A 22,174-nucleotide genomic window follows, 5' to 3' on the forward strand; every position below is an offset into this window, starting at 1 on the left:
CTGTACGGTCAGGAAACTCCTGTACATCCTTTATTCAGCATCAGGACGACTCTGAATCAGTATCAGTAATTACTGGGTTTGAACCGGGGACACCCTGTACATCCTCTATTCAGCATCAGGACCACTCTGAATCAGCATCAGTAATTACTGGGTTCGAACATGGACACCCCAGTACATCCTCCATTCAGCATCAGGGCCACTCTGAATCAGTATCAGTAATTACTGGGTTCGAACCCGGGACATCCTCGTACATCCTCTATTCAACATCAGTACCGCTCTGAATCAGTTATCAGTAATTACTTTTGTTAAGATATCAACATTTTACCGTACGGTGCTGCCTCTATGCTCATCGTTAGCGGGATTTTTATACACTAACGTTAGTCAACTCTGGCGAGCTAAGGTCACGGAGTATAACTGGACAGCACGTCGATTGCCAGATTTGACTTTAGTTAGTGTATGAAAATCCCGCTAACGATGAGCATAGCGGCAGCACTGTACGGTCGGGACACCCCTGTACATCCTTTATTCAGCATCAGGACAACTCTGAATCGGTATCAGTAATTACTGGATTCGAACCCGGGATACTCCTGTACATCCTCTATTCAGCATCAGGTTGTTTCAGTTGTTGAATTACAGACCGCCGATAGAAGTAAATTCTTTGATGCGCTCATCGCTCTAATGCAGTAACAACAGAACAAAAACATATTTGAATTCTTTCGAAATGTATTTCATGAAAACTCGGACACAATAGTAACTGCACTGTAGACTTCATTCAAGTTCAGATAATCATTTAACGTGGATTTTTGTTGAAATGTATTTCTCGGAGCTATCATTCATGTTGTATGAAATCTGATTAATTAGCTGATCTAAACTTGAGCGGTCTACCCGATCAATGTATGATGGTTATATTTATGCTATTCATTCCAAACAGATCCATTAAACAATAAATGGTGCTTTTCTTATATTTAATGGTTTCGATTAAAAAAAGAAAAACGTGTAATTAAAATCTATTGTACATAAATAGATAACTAGATCTATAAACACATGTACTTATTATTTTGTATTATTTGGCGCTTGTATTTTCAGTAAAATCTACAATATTTATTATTTTGTAAATGTGTTAAAATGTGACTACATGTAACTAGTTGTTCTTTGCTTCTTTGTGCTAAACATCTTTTCAAATCACTTGTGTAACTTAGACAGGAACCTATCTGATGAACTTTTGTATTTTTGCTACTTAATTCTGAATTATTGTGATAAATAAATTATTTCCATTATTTATTTGGTTTTGTTAATACATGGCAGTTGGATAAGCTTGATGGATCTTTCCCAATCTGAAAAGAAATCAGTACATCCTCTATTCAGCATCAGTACCGCTCTGAATCAGTTATCAGTAATTACTTTAAAGATATCAACATTTTACCGTATGGTGCTGTCTCTATGCTCATCGTTAGCGGGATTTTCATACACTAACGTTAGTCAACTCTGGCAAGCTAGGGTTACGGAGTATAACTGGACAGCACGTCGATTGCCAGAGTTGACTTTAGTTAGTGTATGAAAATCCCGCTAACGATGAGCATAGGGGCAGCACTGTACGGTCAGGAAACTCCTGTACATCCTTTATTCAGCATCAGGACAACTCTGAATCAGTATCAGTAATTACTGGGTTTGAACCGGGGACACCCTGTACATCCTCTATTCAGCATCAGGACCACTCTGAATCAGCATCAGTAATTACTGGGTTCGAACATGGACACCCCAGTACATCCTCCATTCAGCATCAGGGCCACTCTGAATCAGTATCAGTAATTACTGGGTTCGAACCCGGGACATCCTCGTACATCCTCTATTCAACATCAGTACCGCTCTGAATCAGTTATCAGTAATTACTTTTGTTAAGATATCAACATTTTACCGTACGGTGCTGCCTCTATGCTCATCGTTAGCGGGATTTTTATACACTAACGTTAGTCAACTCTGGCAAGCTAAGGTCATGGAGTATAACTGGACAGCACGTCGATTGCCAGAGTTGACTTTAGTTAGTGTATGAAAATCCCGCTAACGATGAGCATAGCGGCAGCACTGTACGGTCGGGACACCCCTGTACATCCTTTATTCAGCATCAGGACAACTCTGAATCGGTATCAGTAATTACTGGATTCGAACCCGGGATACTCCTGTACATCCTCTATTCAGCATCAGGACCACTCTGAATCAGTATCAGTAATTGCTGGGTTTGAGCCCGAGATACCCCTGTACATCCTCTATTCAGCATCAGGACCTTGACTCTGAATCAGTATCAGTAATTACTGGGTTCGAACCCGGGACATCCCTGTACATCCTCTATTCAGCATCAGTAGCGCTCTGAATCAGTTATCAGTGATTACTTTAAAGATATCAACATTTTACCGTATGGTGCTGTCTCTATGCTCATCGTTAGCGGGATTTTCATACACTAACGTTAGTCAACTCTGGCAAGCTAGGGTTACGGAGTATAACTGGACAGCACGTCGATTGCCAGAGTTGACTTTAGTTAGTGTATGAAAATCCCGCTAACGATGAGCATAGGGGCAGCACTGTACGGTCAGGAAACTCCTGTACATCCTTTATTCAGCATCAGGACGACTCTGAATCAGTATCAGTAATTACTGGGTTTGAACCGGGGACACCCTGTACATCCTCTATTCAGCATCAGGACCACTCTGAATCAGCATCAGTAATTACTGGGTTCGAACCTGGACACCCCAGTACATCCTCCATTCAGCATCAGGGCCACTCTGAATCAGTATCAGTAATTACTGGGTTCGAACCCGGGACATCCTCGTACATCCTCTATTCAACATCAGTACCGCTCTGAATCAGTTATCAGTAATTACTTTTGTTAAGATATCAACATTTTACCGTACGGTGCTGCCTCTATGCTCATCGTTAGCGGGATTTTTATACACTAACGTTAGTCAACTCTGGCAAGCTACTGTCACGGAGTATAACTGGACAGCACGTCGATTGCCAGAGTTGACTTTAGTTAGTGTATGAAAATCCCGCTAACGATGAGCATAGGGGCAGCACTGTACGGTCAGGAAACTCCTGTACATCCTTTATTCAGCATCAGGACGACTCTGAATCAGTATCAGTAATTACTGGGTTTGAACCGGGGACACCCTGTACATCCTCTATTCAGCATCAGGACCACTCTGAATCAGCATCAGTAATTACTGGGTTCGAACCTGGACACCCCAGTACATCCTCCATTCAGCATCAGGGCCACTCTGAATCAGTATCAGTAATTACTGGGTTCGAACCCGGGACATCCCTGTACATCCTCTATTCAGCATCAGTAGCGCTCTGAATCAGTTATCAGTGATTACTTTTGTTAAGATATCAACATACGAATACGAATACGAATACGAATACGAATATTTATTTACACTCCAACCATTCCCATGGTATATGGAGGAAAAACAGTATTTACAATTATTTACAAAAACAGTAGATAAAAGCACTTTGAAACATAACAAACGTTATTTACAACATACTATTTACACACACTAACGGAGGGATCTATATACTAATTTGATAAATTTAGCAAGTTTAAAAGTTGGATTTTTGAAAACATCAAGATTCCGAAAGGTATTTGAATTTAGGTAGCTTTCACGGAATACGGTAAGTAAGTTACAGTCAAAAATGAAATGTAGTTCGTCGCCTAAAACGTTACAGGTGGGACATAATCTATCGGTTCTCGGTAGATGGAGATTTGATAATTTATTTACAGGTAAGAGATAAGACCCGATCCTGAACTGGAATAAACTAGTTACTAAGTCGTCATCAAGCCGATTTATACAGTTTTCAAATCTAAAATCCTTCTTATATTGTCTAAAATTAATGTATAACGGGTTATTAATTAGCCTAAATTCTGTCTCTTGCACATGCTGATCACGGAGTATACGGTGTAATTGTTTTGGAGAAGTCCTAGAGTTTACCATAGATTGTTGTGTCCAGATATACGAAAGGCCATAGTCATCAAAAGTCTTCTTAATAAATAACAGCCAGGGGCTCTTAAACCTATCATTCAGATATAAATTATAAGATATCTTATAGAGAATTGAACTAAGTTTACTTTGTTTGCACTCAATCGTTTTGACCCAAAAATTAATCATTCCACGCATTTTACCGTATGGTGCTGCCTCTATGCTCATCGTTAGCGGGATTTTTATACACTAACGTTAGTCAACTCTGGCAAGCCAAGGTCACGGAGTATAAATGGACAGCACGTCGATTGCCAGAGTTGACTTTAGTTAGTGTATGAAAATCCCACTAACTATGAGAATAGCGGCAGCACTGTACGGTCGGTACACCCCTGTACATCCTTTATTCAGCATCAGGACAACTTTGAATCAGTATCAGTAATTACTGGTTTTGAACCCGGGACACCCCTGTACATCCACTATTCAGCATCAGTACCACTCTGAACCAGTATCAGTTGTGTTCGAACCTGGGACACGGCTCGGGCAATGGATAATGACAAAAAAAACTTTGTTTTTGAAACTTTTTCAAAATGGAAACGTCATGATTTTGACAGGATTACAGTAAAGGTTGGAAGAATTGGGCAATGAATATATAATCATCAAAAGAGCAAAGTATAAGCCTACAGCACAGAGCGCAAAGAGATCTAAACTCGACGATTATAAATGTGACCCTGATAAGAGCAAGGGACTTGATCCACTGAACGCGGTCGTTCCGATAATAATCGAGACCAAAGTGTGAGACCTACAATGTATAAAATACATATATGTGACAAATGACAACAGTAAACCGGATACAATGAATTCAATGACTAATACGCAATAAACAACAAGTTGGACATGTGTTTGAGAGTAGGACTACGCACGATCAAAAGTACATGATCATATCAATAATTCATAAAGATTATTGACTTTTTCGTTTTCGAGTACTGTCCCGTATAAAGGTCTAAGCTAAATTGTGTATCTAACGAGGTACTTACGTACTATAAAGCTGTTTGAAGGAGAAATATGGCTTCCCCAGGACTGGAGTCATTTTGTTGCTTGCTCAATTTCACTGAACTTTACCGAAAAGGATATATTTATGATCCAACTGATCACGATAACGATAATGATACGAGTAGCGTTCTCGATGATCCAGCTTACAACGGATTCTGTATAGGCTCATCTGCTATCAGTATTATCGGAACTCTATTGCTGTTTCCGTGGAGGGAACATAATAAAAACCCTACAAAATTACAATTCAGTCATGAAATCAGCGGAAAATTGGATACTCTTTCAAATGGATACCTGAATGGAATTATATTTTGGTTGGTTATAACAGATTTATCGGCTTGTACAGGTGACGTTGCACTAAATGGTCGTTGCTTTTTGAACTGAATCTACTTAAAGTCTGAAATTCAAACAGAAATTGAAGAAGTTTTAGAATGCATGCAGCCCTAATATGGGAGCTAATCTAATCAATCATCTCTTTGGTGGCATTTTAATTATTTGATCGCATGATCGCGCGACTCTCACGAATCATTTTAGAGTCCATCCAGGAGTTATATCCATTGAGGTCCTGATACTGAATGAGATAAATGCGATTAAAATGATGGATTTGTTTTGTAGCTCTGTTGATCCGTGCATGTGTTTGGTTAACGGATTATGACCCTCTTAGTAACGCGCTATTAAGTCAACATCGAGTTGATTTTGCTCACATGTTTTGTGTTTTCTCAACAGTAAGTTTTTTTGAACTTATGTAATCATTTCAATCCTAGCAAAGGGACTCGATCACACATCAGCTGGAAATGCAAAATCACCAAAGCTCCACGTCAACTTTTGATTTTGGATCCCGGGGCTCCTTTCACCAAGATGTACCACTAGGATCGTAGAGCAACGGAGATCACTGTGGAGACGACCAGGACTGGGTGAAGGGGTTACTGGAGTCCATACATGGAGCAGTCGTACAATACTTTCGTTTACATTTTTCAGGCGATTATTCAGTTTTCTTATATTTGCACCTATCTGTGGACTATGTGTTATGCAGTAGAAGTTACACTGGTTTTGCGTGGTTATAAAATGTACGTACTTGATATACCGGTGTTTCATAAATTAAAGTCCGATTCTAAATTCATGATTGGTAAATCCATGATTTTGCCATCCTATTTTTCAGTAAAAAGTCTGTGTATCATCTGGCAGTTTGGATAATGTCTGGTTTATTGTGTGTAGGTGGTTTGGTACCATTATATACACCATCTTTATTAGAGTAAGTGCTCGTAATGGGGGGGGGGGGGGTGGGCAAGATATGAAATCCTCATTAGATCTCCAGGTGGAATAATGTTTAGACTCTGATGGAATGATTCGTGTTTGAAAACTAGAAAAGCAAATGTTTATATGGGAATATTGTAGGTTAACTGCATTATTTTTTTCAGGTGTCACGATGATAAAAAGAATATAATTCCACATTTTCTCTCCTCATATTTACCAATGACCGCTGTTATGATCGTCAATCCAGTTCTGTACATCTACAATCTATGGTCAGGTAATAAACCCATTATGAAGCAGAATAGAATTAATGAATAAATCAAGAAATTATAATATTTCCGAGTTGAATAATTTCCCCTCCCCATTGAAGTAATTGAACTGAATTTAAACCTTGTGTGGGGCTTGTTCATGTCATGATCAATTAATCAACATCTCATCAGTAATGAAGGAGGCTCTCACACCTGTGGTCGCATCCTCGTCGATACAGTTTTGAGAAAGACAGAGACCTTTCTCGGGTTCTCGTTGGTTAGTAAATTAGTTAAAGTTCCCTTTTTTGCAATGATAAAACCAGTCTCCGGTCGTTTCTGAATCTCTGACAGCAAATCAATAAGAGACGAATACATAAATCTGTTGTTTTACAATACAAACAAAAACTGTATTTATTTCATCAAATCACGACAAACAGTTGCTTATGCCTCATCCTTCCTCCTCCCTCCCTCCTCATCCTCCCTCCCTCCTCCCCTCCCTCCCTCCTCATCCTCCCTCCCTCCTCCCTCCCTCCTCATCGCGATAAAAACATCTAATTCATTCAATAAACATGTTTTATTTTCAGTGAAAGAAATAATGAGTAAACGCTTTGGGCGATACACGAACCAAGAGAGAAAAATGGTCAACAAATTGCGAGGGAAATTTTTCTTCATTACTCTTGTTTTCTACATTTGGTAATTAAAGATTTAATTTCAGAAACACTGACATCGATTGATTGCTTGCTGCTGATTATTAAGTGAGAAATATCATCGTTATATTTTCAGCTGGTTGCCAAACATAGTGAACGGTATTCTACTCATATTTCGAAAAGATATCGATCGTAGAGTTTTCAGAAATTTGTGGGTCGCTATGGTAGGTTTTCAATTTAACAGCTTTTAATTCAAAATATGTTCTACAAATATTCATTTAGTCTTTGTAACTCAATAACATAGTAACTCAGTAACATAGACTCAGTAGCATTTCAGTGAAATCCAATTCATGTCACATCTGAATTCACACCTCATTTCTCTAATTAACTGTTATTTCTATTTCTCTTTAACATTTCTACAAATCTATCTTGTAAGCAAACAAATTAAATCATTCAATCTTCAATTCTACTTTCATCTCCGCAGGCCGCCCTAAATCCACTGCAGGCCTTGTTAAACACAATATTCTACGGACAATACAAAAGAGTAATAGAATTATATGACGAATTGAAGATGAAATTAACATGTGAACCACTGCAGAATGATGTCGATGATTATAGCTATCAGTATATATCTAGAAGTGCTAATGAATCTTCTAGATTGTTACAATACAGATGAAGCCATGAGGAGAGACATTAAAGAAATGAATGTATCTTGATACATTACGCGGTTCTAGTTAAATGCTACGCAATGTTAGAAATCTACAGCCTGGAATCACACCTTCAGACATTCATTACTATGTGTGAATGATTACTTTTTGAGTGCACCGGGCTGCAGTTGCTCAATTTGTTTACAGTTAACCAGTGGATAGTTGACATGGTGACAATTAAAAGTTCATTGATACAATGGTAATTATCTGCTGGTTATCTTTCACCAACTTTTGAGTAATGACAGCCCCTGATGTGTAAACATCACTGGACTGGGTTTCATTGATGTGGAAGAAAATAATCCCCGAGTTTGAAATTTGTCAGTTATATCCACAGTTTCTCATTGTTATTATGGTGGTTGTAAATCAGATTGAGGATTTACCTCTAAAGATAACTTTGATACTCAGTTTATGAAACTGGGCCCTGGTGTTTTTAGTATATTTTCAATTAGATGTCTCAGGTGAAGTCCTGAAATGAAGTTATAAAGGATGGAATATCTGACAGGTGCTCGCGGTCCACGCTGCAGATTAATAACTGCATCGTAATCTTACAGTTAAAGTATAACAAAGGGAGCAAGAATTATAGCTTTATATAAACAATTACATTCGCAATTCGAAAATCAAAACACTAAAAAATACGAAAAACACAATAAATAACTAACAATAAATATAAAATGTGCTGTAAAATATTAAAACTGAATTGATCAGGCAGCAATGAAAGTAAGCAGCCTTTTCAAAAATCTTAATATATCTATATATGTATATCACATGTTGCCATTTAATGGAATCATAAAAGCTATAAATACATCATATATTTATAAATATTGATCAGAGATTCTCTATATTTAATTCTATTGAGGACGGATCAGTTGTTTTTGCGATTTATTTCGATTCAGCACTTTTATATTTTTGACTCTTTCTCCAAACGTCGGCGTGATCGACGGCCAATATTTCCTGTTTTGGAGAACTTCCTCTCAGCGTTAAATCACGCACGGCCCACGTCAACGACGACTCATCAGCGTCGATGGAATCCAGAGAGCCACCTATTGGTGGTAACGGCTGTTTGATGGGATGAACTTTGACTTTCACTTCGGGTGTAACATCTCGTTTTTGGAATAGAAACGGCGCGGATAGCGCTGAGTCTTTAGAACTCGTGAATTCTCTGGAACTTGCGAGTTCTGAAGAACTCGAGAGTTCCGAATCGACGGATGCAGAATTTGGTCGACGTTTTTCCGGTGGAATAGTGATAACGTTGCGTTTAAGATTGAGTCTCCTACGCGATGCTGATCCGGAGGGGAGTGAATCTTTAGGCGGAGCTGGTTTAAGAACGACAGGCTGGTCTGATGATGGCGATGATCTATGATCTTTTTTCGCGTGAAGCTGATGAGTTAGAACCGCTATATTATTACTCTTACACTCCAGTTCCGATTGTAAACCGCGAACTTTATTTTTCAGTAATTGTTTTTCGTCTGAATGTTTTTTCTCTTGCGCCCGTAATTGTTGTTCTAGCATCGAAAGCTTTTTCGACTTTTTCGAAAGTTCGTCTTTAATTTCGCCCATTTCTGACGTTTGCGACTTCAGTTGATTCTCTAAAGTCTCGGCCTTTTTTCTGAACACTTCTTCGTCGGGTGATATAACATCCTGCATCGCCATCTGGAATGCAAGATCTGCAAAAAGATAGATTATCATGACACGTAAGTATCTGAGCATCCAATTTGCAAACATTTACCAGGTTACGGCCCCGGAGACCTCTATTCAGTTTCACCCAAATTAAAAAGATAAGGACTCCGCTGCAGGTCTGAAGTCACGTTTTCTGACCATACCCCGAGTAGAACCGCCACAAGCCTCTATTGATTAATTGGTGTTATGTAAGTAAACAGTATTAGTAATTACTATCAGATAATTGATAAATCAATACTAGAATCGTTACATCCACGTGTGAACGCACACTTCATGAGTTTTATTTACCACAATCTCTGCGATTTGGGTTACATTACTGTTAATAGGAGTGGACCACAACCTCCCACTGATTTAATACTCAATTAGCACCACGAGTTTCAGTTCAAAGGTGTGAAATTCCTAGCATAAGCTACCTGTGCATTTGTTGGATAAAACAAATTCCCCAAAATGATTAATTCAGGCAATTTCATCTACTATAGGTAATATATTCATCTAGATGTCTCTACCACTTATCTATCTTGATCATAAAATTTCGAACTCCTAAAAGAGAGCTTATCATAAATCATTTAGAAAACATCAACACACTCCTCTTACCAGCATTTTTCTTCTGTAGTTTTTGTATTTCTTCGTGTAAAGCTTTCAGCGTGTCTGCGTGCTGTTGACGCAAGTAGAAAACTTGGCCTTCTAGATTCTGTTCTCTCATACCCGCCGGGGCAGCCATTCTCTTATACTCAATTCTAGTTGCTGTTAAAAGGATGCTACGAGTGTGTACTCTTGGAATCCATGCGCTGAAAATTAAAAAAAGAAGGCCAAATTCATTAAATTCAATCATTCCAAGTCATGATAATTTAATCATTTGACTCCAGAGTCCAGTTCCCTCCTCATATTCGACAAACACATGGTGAGTTCAAGGACACTTATTTACCTCAGCTGTTAAGATCCATTGTCCTGGAGTCTTTGTTTTACACGCACTCTCCTCACAGAAAGTGACAGCTCTGGTATTTGACAGCAGTAGGTTATCAGCCGGTGTAATTCGATACAGATTCAAGATGGCGTCTGTACAAGAGGGCGCCACAAAACGATAGCACAAACGTGCGGTACCAGGAGTGCTCCGTCCAGGTTTCCGGGATCGCCGGAACTGCAAGGTATCGTGGGTATCCTCGATATTATGGTTATCGGAGGCTCACGGGCTGTGAGACGGGTATCCTCGGTATCGTTGGTATCGTAGGTAACCTGGAGTCTCACAGGCCGTGAGACGGGTATCCTCGGTATCGTTGGTATCGTAGGTAACCTGGAGTCTCACAGGCCGTGAGACGGGTATCCTCGGTATCGTTGGTATCGTAGGTAACCTGGAGTCTAACAGGCCGTGAGACGGGTATCCTCGGTATCGTTGGTATCGTAGGTAACCTGGAGTCTCACAGGCCGTGAGACGGGTATCCTCGGTATCGTTGGTATCGTAGGTAACCTGGAGTCTCACAGGCCGTGACACGGGTATCCTCGGTATCGTTGGTATCGTAGGTAACCTGGAGTCTCACAGGCCGTGAGACGGGTATCCTCGGTATCGTTGGTATCGTAGGTAACCTGGAGTCTCACAGGCCGTGAGACGGGTATCCTCGGTATCTAGGTAATGACAGAGTAAGGATATAATAATTACTATTATGATTATTATTATTATTATAACTACATATATGTGTGAAGTAACACAGAACACTGGCCAGTCTATATAAGGTACGGGGTACTTGATCGTTTATCAGTGCCGCCAGTGTTTTATCAGTAACTATATAAGCACGTGTACTCTGATTTATCACTCTCTCTCTCTCTCATCTGGATCCCCAAATAAACTCAACGTATATAATCTACACTCTTGCGTTCAGTCATTTCGTTACATCTGAGCTGGAACCCGGTATCAACATGGATGACTCTGACCGGGTTTGATCAGGCAAATCGGGTTCGAATCTGGGACAAATCTGCCTATCAAATATGCAAATCGGGTTCGAATCTGGGACAATCCTGCCTATCAAATGCACCTATTAGATGATGAATGCAGCACACCCTGTCACTCAGAGGGTATCCCGGGTTCGGAACTCGGTCTATTGACCGAGTTCCGAACCCGGGATACCCTCTTTTAATATCTAACAGTACCCAGTTCACTCAGAATCAGTACCAATAGACCGGACTCGAGCCCAGGAATCCCCCGTTTATCATATATTCAATATCATGGTCACTCAGAATCAGTAAATAGACACCTGTACATCCTCTATTCTGCATCAGGACACTAGTGAACCAATCAGTAATTACATTTAAGATATCAACATTTTACCGTACGGTGCTGCCTCTATGCTCATCGTCAGTGGGATTTTTATACACTAACGTTAGTCAACTCTGGCAAGCTAGGGTTACGGAGTATAACTGGACAGCACGTCGAGTTGACTTTAGTTAGTGTATGAAAACCCCGCTAACGATGAGTATAGCGGCAGCACCGTACGGTCGAGACAACCCTGTACATCCTTTATTCAGCATCAGGACAACTCTGAATCAGTAATTACTAGGTTCGAACCCGGGATGCCCCTGTACATCACCTATTCAGCATCAGGACCACTCTGGATCCGTGTCAGTAATTACTGGGTTCGAACCCGGGACGCACCTATACATCCTCTATTCAGCATCAGGATCACGATGAATCAGTACCAGTAATTACTGGGTTCGAACTCGGGACACCCCTGTACATCCTCTATACAGCATCAGGAACACTCCGAATCATTATCAGTAATAACTGGGTTTGAACCTGGGACACCCCTCAACATCCTCTATTTCGGCATCAGAAGTAATTACCTGTGCTACCCATTTTCGGTATTTCACTAATGATGGAATCAGTGTCCACTGCAGATTGATGCTGTTATATGAAATTCTTTAAGACCGATGGGATCCTAATAATTAAGTAATTAGTCTCATTACTTAATTTAACTTTAAAAGTCGGCGAGTTGCAGTAAAAGGTAGCTCATGCAGGTTTTAATCTGCTGCCTGCCGTACCACAGACCTTGAATAGCAGACACATCTGAAAGGGATCGGTGTCGAGGTGTGTTTGAAGAGTGAGGTAGTAAGTGACAGTAGCAAAGTCTAAACGGGCGTCTCAATGGTATGGGTTGGTACTGGAGCATCCTCAGATGGCAGTGCCAGACTGCAGATCGGTACATGCATTAAGGTAACTTTGGAGTAATTCAAAGTTGTAAAAAAAAGTCTCTACCACATTGAGAGTCTGGTTTGAAATTCTCATTGAACAATGGAACCTTCCTGTTAAACACGAATCGTAAGGGCAAAAGTGAAATTGTCGTACATGTAATAACCAGGTTTCATATTATCCAAATCTGGATTGATATAGATATTTTAGCTGGGACAAGCTACAAACAGAATCGTATTAATGAGGTTCAACTGTACTCTAATTTCATTTAATTCACTTCCGGAGCAAAAATAATCCATGTACAATAGACTTCTAACTGGAATCAATTAAGACAAGGTGATAGTTCTAGTCACCTGTAGACAATAGAACTTCAATGCAATAGTTCAATGTGTTTATGTCTAGGTTGGTGTAAGCTTGGAGAATGATTACTCCAATATGTAAGTAACTAGACTTGAAATTAGTCGAATGAAACACTCTAATCCGTGTCTTAAGGATTAGAGAGTCTTAATTAAGACTTGATAAGAAATGATTCTAGTTAAGGGAGTCCACCGTACATTATATGAAGAAAAAGCAACACATATAATTTGTAGCGAACCACTGACCACTAGTGATACTGATGTTAAAACAACTAGTGGTTAGTAGTTCAATATGTATTGATAAACAATAGTTCAACCAATAATCGAACACCATAAAATCAATGTAAAATAAAATCAATAAGCAAACCAACATCCTCAGAATGAGATAGAACACAACAACTATCATTTAAAAGAAATGACTATGAACGCAGTCACAAGTACAAAATCTCCACATATACAGCACATACAACTATATTTCAGAAATCATTCAGCAAATCAGTAATTAAAAACCCACAATCAGATTCAACAACAAACCAGCCAATCAAACCATCAATTCATATTTATTTTTTAATAGATGTACAATGTGTATTTACATTCAACCTATACTGAAGCTATCAGCCTCAGAGAAATTGGTCGGCATCTCTGGAACCACGATAACTCGCGGTAACAAACACTGAAAGTCCCGATTTGACGGAGAAATTGGTCGGCATCTCTGGAACCACGATAACTCGCGGTAACAAACACTGAAAGTCCCGATTTGACGGAGAAATTGGTCGGCATCTCTGGAACTACGATAACTCGCGGAAACAAACACTGAAAGTCCCGATTTGACGGAGAAATTGGTCGGCATCTCTGGAACTACGATAACTCGCGATAACAAACACTGAAAGTCCCGATTTGACGGAGAAATTGGTCGGCATCTCTGGAACTACGATAACTCGCGGTAACAAACACTGAAAGTCCCGAATTAACGGGGAAATTGGTTGGCATCTCTGATTTGATCTTTGCCTATCGTCTGATATTCTACAGCCAACCACAAGCTCAATACATGTACTACAATGTGAAAACACAAAATATGAATAATGATATCATTTTTGAGACTTCTTCAAAATAAATTTCAATTATACCTGCTTTTTAGTAGATCCAGACACATGACTCTTAGGTTTTTCATGAGGAAATTGATATGCATCATCGGTATCGTTTCCATCTTGATATCTGGTATTGTGTGACGAATAACTCAATACTAACTACAACAACAATGTACTAAATAAACTATGATTTTCATTCATAAGACTCTTCATAAAAACAAAATTCATCTACTTTCAATTTTACCTGATTTATAGTCAATTCAGATTCATGACTCGGACCTTGAGGAATTTGCTCAATTCTTCCTGAACACTGATGTTTTCCTTTCCTCTGGTTTTGAGCATCTCTTACAACAACAGTCCACTAGCTACAACAAAAATACATAAAAGTAACCAGTTTCATTGAGTCGACTGTTCCTGCAAAGAAATTCATAAGTTCAATTTTACCTGATTCATAGTCAATTTAGACACATGACTAAGAAGAGAAATTGCTCAGAACTTCAGTAACTTTTCGTATCTTCTTGAACTTTCTGTTTGATGTGGAGATTCCCCAGAGTACTTCGATTTCTGCGTACAAACACTGAAAGAAGTCTCGAATTGACGGAGAAATTTTTTATAGCATCATTCTCTGATCTGATCTTTTCCTGTCGTATGATATTTTACGGCCAACCACAAGCTTAATACTACAATGAAAAAAACACAAAATATGAATAATGATATCATTTTTGAGACTCTTCTTCAAAATGAATTTCAATTATACCTGCTTTATAGTCAATTCAGATTCATGACTCGGACCTTGAGGAATTTGCTCAACACTTCCTGAACTCTGATGTTTCCTTTCCTCTGGTTTTGAGCGTCTCTAACAACAACAGTCCACTGGCTACAACGAAAGTACATAAATAAACGTAACCATCTTCTTTAAGTCGACTGTTCCTGCAAAGAAGTTCATATCAAGTATAATTTTACCCGATTCATAGTCAATTCAGACTCGAGACACCTTGAATATTTCTCAACGACAACTGGAACAATCCTGAATGTTTCCCGTCAATCGTTTGGTATTTTGTACTTGCCGACCAAACCAATACAGGCTACAACAGGGAAATATGAAATACACGTAATACTAACTTACCGTCCTAGTTGAGAACATTCTTATCTACAATTCATAGCAATTTATACTATACCTGATTTATATTCTTTACTTATTGAACTTTCTAAGAACCTCAGGAACTTTCAGTATCATCTTGAACTTTCTGTTTGGGGCGTGGAGATTCCTCAGTAGAGTACCTCAGATTTCTACTGACAACAGACACCAATCCAACACTTCTCTTTCCGGTACTTTCATCTTTCTCTTTCCTCTCGTTTTACAAATTGATATTTAATTATTTGACATTTTTACCATCATAAAATTGATATTATGTTTTTCTTTACATCATCGTTATTAGAGATCTTACAAATAATACGTTTCTTAATTTCAAACTCACAGCTGTTTGTAAATTATTTCCACACACAAAGATGGCATGCTGCATGCTGATCAATTTGCTAACCATGCGCATGGACCCGCGGGTGTGCCAGTGCTGTTTAGTGCAATTGATGCATCGGTGCAAGTGCAAATTGAGACGTCAAGTGCAAATTGAGATGTCAAGTGCAAATTGGGACGTCAAGTGCATAGTGAGACGTCAAGTGCAGAGTGAGACGTCAAGTGCAGAGTGAGACGTCAAGTGCAAAGTGGGACGTCAAGTGCAATGTGAGACGTCAATTGTTTTCACCAGTGTTTACAATGATCGACCATCTTTCTGAAGATGTTTAAAGCAATTTGAATTCTAACAGTTTTTTTACACTGTCAGCTCTCAGACTTAGAAACTGGTTTACCTCATCATCAGAGTTTAGACGCTGACAATTTTATCACTCCTTAAGTGGAGTAATACAATCAAGTCACTAACAATTCACTTTATGTCAATATTTAATTGTCAATTCAAGAAGGGGAAGGAGGGGAAGGCATCAAACCCCAATATCACCCCAGCCTTAAGTCACTTACAAATCAGTTTATGTCACAATTAACTTGACAATTCAAGGGGGAAGGGAGGGATCACTAAATCTATATTTTAACACTGAAGTGTTTTGTAACACTTAACTTTCATCACCACCAATTGATTTAGCAGTAATTCACCATCAGTGTTTTGTAAAATAATGTGTAATTTGATAATGTAATTATGTAATAGTTCATGATGTAATAATGTTTAATGGAATACTTTTTATTGTAATAATGTTTAATGCAATAATTCAAGAAGTCCAGGGAAGGAGGTAAGAATTAACACCCAGCAGCAAGCAGCAGTATTAAAGGAGGCCATCAGTGTTGTAACACACTGACAATTCAGTTTGTTTGTCACGTTTCTACATGACAATTGAAGAAGGAAGGAGGAGACTCCTGCACTCAATACCACCCCAAAACAGAGTGTATTAATTAACACCCAGCAGCAAGCAGCAGTATTAAAGGAGGTCATCAGTCTTGTAACACACTGACAATTCAGTTTGTTTGTCACGTTTCTACATGACAGTTGAAGAAGGAAGGAGGAGACTCCTGCACTCAATATTACCCCAAAACAGAGTGTATCAATTAACACCCAGCAGCAAGCAGCAGTATTAAAGGAGGCCAATAAGGACGATTAGGAAACATAATCAGTCCCAATTCACCGACATATATTACAATATATACAATGTACCAACACCAGCGACATTTCAAAGATTCAACCACCACAAAGCTATCGATGGATAGCTGTTTTGAATATTCATATATTCAAAATGTAAAGTCGCAATAAGGACGATTAGGAAACATAATCAGTCCCAATTCACCGACATATATTACAATATATACAATGTACCAACACCAGCGAAATTTCAAAGATTCAACCACCACAAAGCTATCGATGGATAGCTGCTTTGAATATTTATACATTTAAAACGTAAAGTCGCAATAAGGATGATCAGGAAACATGATCAATCCCAATTCACCGGCATATATTACAATATATACACAGAACCAACACCAGCGACATTTCAATGATTCAACCACCACAAAGCTATCGATGGATAGCTGTTTTGAATATTTATACATTTAAAACGTTAAGTCGCAATAAGGACGATCACAAAACATGATCAATCCCATTTCACCGACATATATTACAATATATACACAGAACCAACACCAGCGACATTTCAATGATTCAACCACCACAAAGCTATCGATGGATAGCTGTTTTGAATATTTATACATTTAAAACGTTAAGTCGCAATAAGGACAATCACAAAACATGATCAATCCCATTTCACCGACATATATTACAATATATACAATGTACCAACACCAGCGACATTTCAAAGATTCAACCACCACAAAGCTATCGATGGATAGCTGTTTTGAATATTCATATATTCAAAATGTAAAGTCGCAATAAGGACGATTAGGAAACATAATCAGTCCCAATTCACCGACATATATTACAATATATACAATGTACCAACACCAGCAACATTTCAAAGATTCAACCACCACAAAGCTATCGATGGATAGCTGCTTTGAATGTTTATACATTTAAAACGTAAAGTCGCAATAAGGACAATCACAAAACATGATCAATCCCATTTCACCGACATATATTACAATATATACACAGAACCAACACCAGCGACATTTCAAAGATTCAACCACCACAAAGCTATCGATGGATAGCTGTTTTGAATATTTATACATTTAAAACGTTAAGTCGCGATAAGGACGATCACAAAACATGATCAATCCCAATTCACCGACATATATTACAATATATACACAGAACCAACACCAGCGACATTTCAATGATTCAACCACCACAAAGCTATCGATGGATAGCTGCTTTGAATATTTATACATTTAAAACGTAAAGTCGCAATAAGGACAATCAGAAAACATGATCAATCCCATTTCACCGACATATATTATGATATATACAATGTTCCAACACCAGCGACATTTCAAAGATTCAACCACCACAAAGCTATCGATGGATAGCTGTTTTGAATATTCATATATTCAAAATGTAAAGTCGCAATAAGGACGATCAGGAAACATGATCAATCCCAATTCACCGACATATATTACAATATATACAATGTACCAACACCAGCGACATTTCAATGATTCAACCACCACAAAGCTATCGATGGATAGCTGCTTTGAATATTTATACAATTAAAACGTTAAGTCGCAATAAGGATGATCAGGTAGCAAAACTCGCCAACACTCAATATCACCCCATAACAGAGTGTATTAACACCCAGCAGCAAGCAGCAGTATTTAAGGAGGTCATCAGTGTTGTAACACACTGACAATTCAGTTTGTTTGTCACGTTTCTACATGACAGTTGAAGAAGGAAGGAGGAGACTCCTGAACTCAATATCACCCCATAACAGAGTGTATTAACACCCAGCAGCAAGCAGCAGTATTTAAGGAGGTCATCAGTGTTGTAACACACTGACAATTCAGTTTGTTTGTCACGTTTCTACATGACAGTTGAAGAAGGAAGGAGGAGACTCCTGAACTCAATATCACCCCATAACAGAGTGTATTAACACCCAGCAGCAAGCAGCAGTATTAAAGGAGGTCATCAGTGTTGTAACACACTGACAATTCAGTTTGCTTGTCACGTTTCTACATGACAATTGAAGAAGGAAGGAGGAGACTCCTGCACTCAATATCACCCCAAAACAGAGTGTATTAATTAACACCCAGCAGCAAGCAGCAGTATTAAAGGAGGCCATCAGTGTTGTAACACACTGACAATTCAGTTTGTTTGTCACGTTTCTACATGACAATTGAAGAAGGAAGGAGGAGACTCCTGCACTCAATATCACCCCAAAACAGAGTGTATTAATTAACACGCAGCAGCAAGCAGCAGTATTAAAGGAGGCCATCAGTGTTGTAACACACTGACAATTCAGTTTGTTTGTCACGTTTCTACATGACAGTTGAAGAAGGAAGGAGGAGACTCCTGAACTTAATATCACCCCAATACAGAGCCAGCAGCAGTATTTAAGGAGGATGATTCATGATGTTATAATGTTTAATGTAATAATTCTTATTGTAATAATGTTAAATGTAATAATTCAAGAAGTTCAGGGAAGAAGGCAAGAATTAACACCCAGCAGCAAGCAGCAGTATTAAAGGAGGTCATCAGTGTTGTAACGCACGGACAATTCAGTTCATTTGTCACGTTTCTACATGACAGTTGAAGAAGGAAGGAGGAGACTCCTGAACTCAATATCACCCCAAAACAGAGTGTATCAATTAACACCCAGCAGCAAGCAGCAGTATTAAAGGAGGTCATCAGTGTTGTAACACACTGACAAATCAGTTTGTTTGTCACGTTTCTATATGACACTTAACAACTTTCAGGTGCAAGGAACCAAAGTGAAGCTATCAAACAATAGCATCTTTGAGTATAACACTTTTAAAATCCGTAATGTGATAATAATTTGCTGATACAGTATACACAGAGAACCAACACCAGCATTATTTCAATGATTCAACCACCACAAAGCTATCAATGGATAACTGTTTTGAATATTTATACATTTAAAACGTAAAGTCGCAATAAGGACAATCACAAAACATGATCAATCCCATTTCACCGACATATATTACAATATATATACAGTACCAACACCAATGACATTTCAAAGATTCAACCACCACAAAGCTATCGATGGATAGCTGTTTTGAATATTTATACATTTAAAACGTAAAGTCGCAATAAGGAAAATCACAAAACATGATCAATCCCATTTCACAGACATATATTATTATATATACAATGTACCAACACCAGCGACATTTCAAAGATTCAACCACCACAAAGCTATCGATGGATTGCTGCTTTGAATATTTATACATTTAAAACGTAAAGTCGCAATAAGGACAATCACAAAACATAATCAATCCCATTTCACCGACATATATTACAATATATACACAGAACCAACACCAGCGACATTTCAATGATTCAACCACCACAAAGCTATCGATGGATAGCTGCTTTGAATATTTATACATTTAAAACGTAAAGTCGCAATAAGGACGATCAGGAAACATGATCAATCCCATTTCACCGACATATATTACAATATATACAATGTACCAACACCAGCGACATTTCAATGATTCAACCACCACAAAGCTATCGATAGATAGCTGTTTTGAATATTTATACATTTAAAACGTTAAGTCGCAATAAGGATGATCAGGAAACATAATCAATCCCAAATCACCGACATATATTACAATATATACAATGTATCAACACCAGCGACATTTCAAAGATTCAACCACCACAAAGCTATCGATGGATAGCTGTTTTGAATATTTATACATTTAAAACGTTAAGTCGCAATAAGGATGATCAGGGAGCAAAAATCGCCAACACTCAATATCACCCCATAACAGAGTGTATTAACACCCAGCAGCAAGCAGCAGTATTTAAGGAGGTCATCAGTGTTGTACCACACTGAAAATTCAGTTTGTTAGTCACGTTTCTACATGACAATTGAAGCAGGAGGGAGGAGACTCCTGCACTCAATATCACCCCAAAACAGAGTGTATCAATTAACACCCAGCAGCAAGCAGCAGTATTTAAGGAGGCCATCAGTGTTGTAACACACTGAAATTCAGTTTGTTAGTCACGTTTCTACATGACAATTGAAGCAGGAAGGAGGAGACTCCTGCACTCAATATCACCCCAAAACAGAGTGTATTAATTAACACCCAGCAGCAAGCAGCAGTATTAAAGGAGGTCATCAGTGTTGTAACACACTGACAATTCAGTTTGTTAGTCACGTTTCTACATGACAATTGAAGCAGGAAGGAGGAGACTCCTGCACTCAATATCACCCCAAAACAGAGTGTATTAATTAACACGCAGCAGCAAGCAGCAGTATTAAAGGAGGCCATCAGTGTTGTAACACACTGACAATTCAGTTTGTTTGTCACGTTTCTACATGACAGTTGAAGAAGGAAGGAGGAGACTCCTGAACTTAATATCACCCCAATACAGAGCCAGCAGCAGTATTTAAGGAGGATGATTCATGATGTTATAATGTTTAATGTAATAATTCTTATTGTAATAATGTTAAATGTAATAATTCAAGAAGTTCAGGGAAGAAGGCAAGAATTAACACCCAGCAGCAAGCAGCAGTATTAAAGGAGGTCATCAGTGTTGTAACGCACGGACAATTCAGTTCATTTGTCACGTTTCTACATGACAGTTGAAGCAGGAAGGAGGAGACTCCTGAACTCAATATCACCCCAAAACAGAGCCAGCAGCAAGCAGCAGTATTTAAGGAGGATGATTCATGATGTTATAATGTTTAATGTAATAATTCTTATTGTAATAATGTTTAATGTAATAATTCAAGAAGTTCATGGAAGGTGGTAAGAATTAACACCCAGCAGCAAGCAGCAGTATTAAAGGAGGTCATCAGTGTTTAATGCACTGACAATTCAGTTCGTTTGTCACGTTTCTACATGACAGTTGAAGAAGGAAGGAGGAGACTCCTGAACTCAATATCACCCCAAAACAGAGCCAGCAGCAAGCAGCAGTATTTAAGGAGGATGATTCATGATGTTATAATGTTTAATGTAATAATTCTTATTGTAATAATGTTTAATGTAATAATTAGAGAAGTTCAGGGAAGAAGGCAAGAATTAACACGCTGCAGCAAGCAGCAGTATTAAAGGAGGTCATCAGTGTTGTAACACACTGACAATTCAGTTTGTTAGTCACGTTTCTACATGACAGCTGAAGAAGGAAGGAGGAGACTCCTGCACTCAATATCACCCCTGAACAGAGTGCATTAATTAACACCCAGCACCAAGCAGCAGTATTAAAGGAGGTCATCAGTGTTGTAACACACTGACAATTCAGTTTGTTAGTCACGTTTCTACATGACAGTTGAAGCAGGAAGGAGGAGACTCCTGAACTC

The 22,174-nt window shown here is 38.6% G+C and overlaps 2 protein-coding genes and 1 long non-coding RNA gene across 5 annotated transcripts; 1 reads left to right on the forward strand and 2 right to left on the reverse strand.

The window, feature by feature from the left end:
* Positions 1 to 4,819: 4,819 nt before the first annotated feature.
* On the forward strand, positions 4,820 to 7,837 carry LOC141900209 (G-protein coupled receptor 143-like). Its single transcript, XM_074786991.1, has 8 exons — positions 4,820 to 5,361; positions 5,631 to 5,740; positions 5,994 to 6,082; positions 6,175 to 6,267; positions 6,434 to 6,543; positions 7,099 to 7,207; positions 7,298 to 7,385; positions 7,646 to 7,837. The coding sequence occupies exons 1-8, from the start codon at positions 5,031 to 5,033 to the stop codon at positions 7,835 to 7,837; spliced, it is 1,122 nt and encodes a 373-aa protein (XP_074643092.1). The 5' UTR covers positions 4,820 to 5,030.
* Positions 7,838 to 8,634: 797 nt separating this feature from the next.
* LOC141900210 (coiled-coil domain-containing protein 92-like) lies at positions 8,635 to 10,594 on the reverse strand. Of its 3 annotated transcripts, XM_074786992.1 has the most exons (3): positions 10,471 to 10,594; positions 10,140 to 10,333; positions 8,635 to 9,532 (listed from the first exon to the last, which is right to left on the reverse strand). In XM_074786992.1, exons 2-3 carry the CDS (start codon positions 10,264 to 10,266, stop codon positions 8,748 to 8,750), a joined length of 912 nt encoding a protein of 303 aa, XP_074643093.1. In that variant the 5' UTR covers positions 10,267 to 10,333; positions 10,471 to 10,594; the 3' UTR covers positions 8,635 to 8,747. The 3 variants fall into 3 exon arrangements, with proteins under 3 accessions (XP_074643093.1, XP_074643094.1, XP_074643095.1); XM_074786993.1 differs by lacking the exon at positions 10,471 to 10,594 and having other exon boundaries at positions 8,635 to 9,518; positions 10,140 to 10,235; XM_074786994.1 differs by lacking the exons at positions 10,140 to 10,333; positions 10,471 to 10,594 and adding an exon at positions 9,595 to 9,702 and having other exon boundaries at positions 8,635 to 9,518.
* A 2,994-nt stretch (positions 10,595 to 13,588) lies between these two features.
* On the reverse strand, positions 13,589 to 16,558 carry LOC141900168 (uncharacterized). The gene is made up of 7 exons (XR_012618667.1): positions 15,346 to 16,558; positions 15,131 to 15,252; positions 14,925 to 15,044; positions 14,612 to 14,847; positions 14,412 to 14,532; positions 14,207 to 14,326; positions 13,589 to 14,132 (listed from the first exon to the last, which is right to left on the reverse strand). It is a non-coding gene; the product is annotated as an uncharacterized LOC141900168 (long non-coding RNA).
* Positions 16,559 to 22,174: the final 5,616 nt, after the last annotated feature.

The sequence above is a fragment of the Tubulanus polymorphus genome, chromosome 2 (assembly GCF_964204645.1).
Source record: "Tubulanus polymorphus chromosome 2, tnTubPoly1.2, whole genome shotgun sequence".
In the NCBI taxonomy this organism is placed as follows: domain Eukaryota; kingdom Metazoa; phylum Nemertea; class Palaeonemertea; order Tubulaniformes; family Tubulanidae; genus Tubulanus; species Tubulanus polymorphus.

What these genes read in the sequence shown, in the direction of transcription:
- LOC141900209 (XM_074786991.1), top strand. Translation starts at nt 5,031, where the DNA reads ATGGCTTCCCCAGGACTGGAGTCATTTTGTTGCTTGCTCAATTTCACT. An exon ending in GTTTTGCGTGGTTATAAAAT is followed by an intron (nt 6,083 to 6,174) that starts GTACGTACTTGA and finishes CCTATTTTTCAG; the next exon opens with TAAAAAGTCTGTGTATCATC. An exon ending in ACTCTTGTTTTCTACATTTG is followed by an intron (nt 7,208 to 7,297) that starts GTAATTAAAGAT and finishes TTATATTTTCAG; the next exon opens with CTGGTTGCCAAACATAGTGA.
- LOC141900210 (XM_074786992.1), bottom strand. Translation starts at nt 10,266, where the DNA reads ATGGCTGCCCCGGCGGGTATGAGAGAACAGAATCTAGAAGGCCAAGTT. An exon ending in ACTACAGAAGAAAAATGCTG is followed by an intron (nt 9,533 to 10,139) that starts GTAAGAGGAGTG and finishes ATCTTTTTGCAG; the next exon opens with ATCTTGCATTCCAGATGGCG.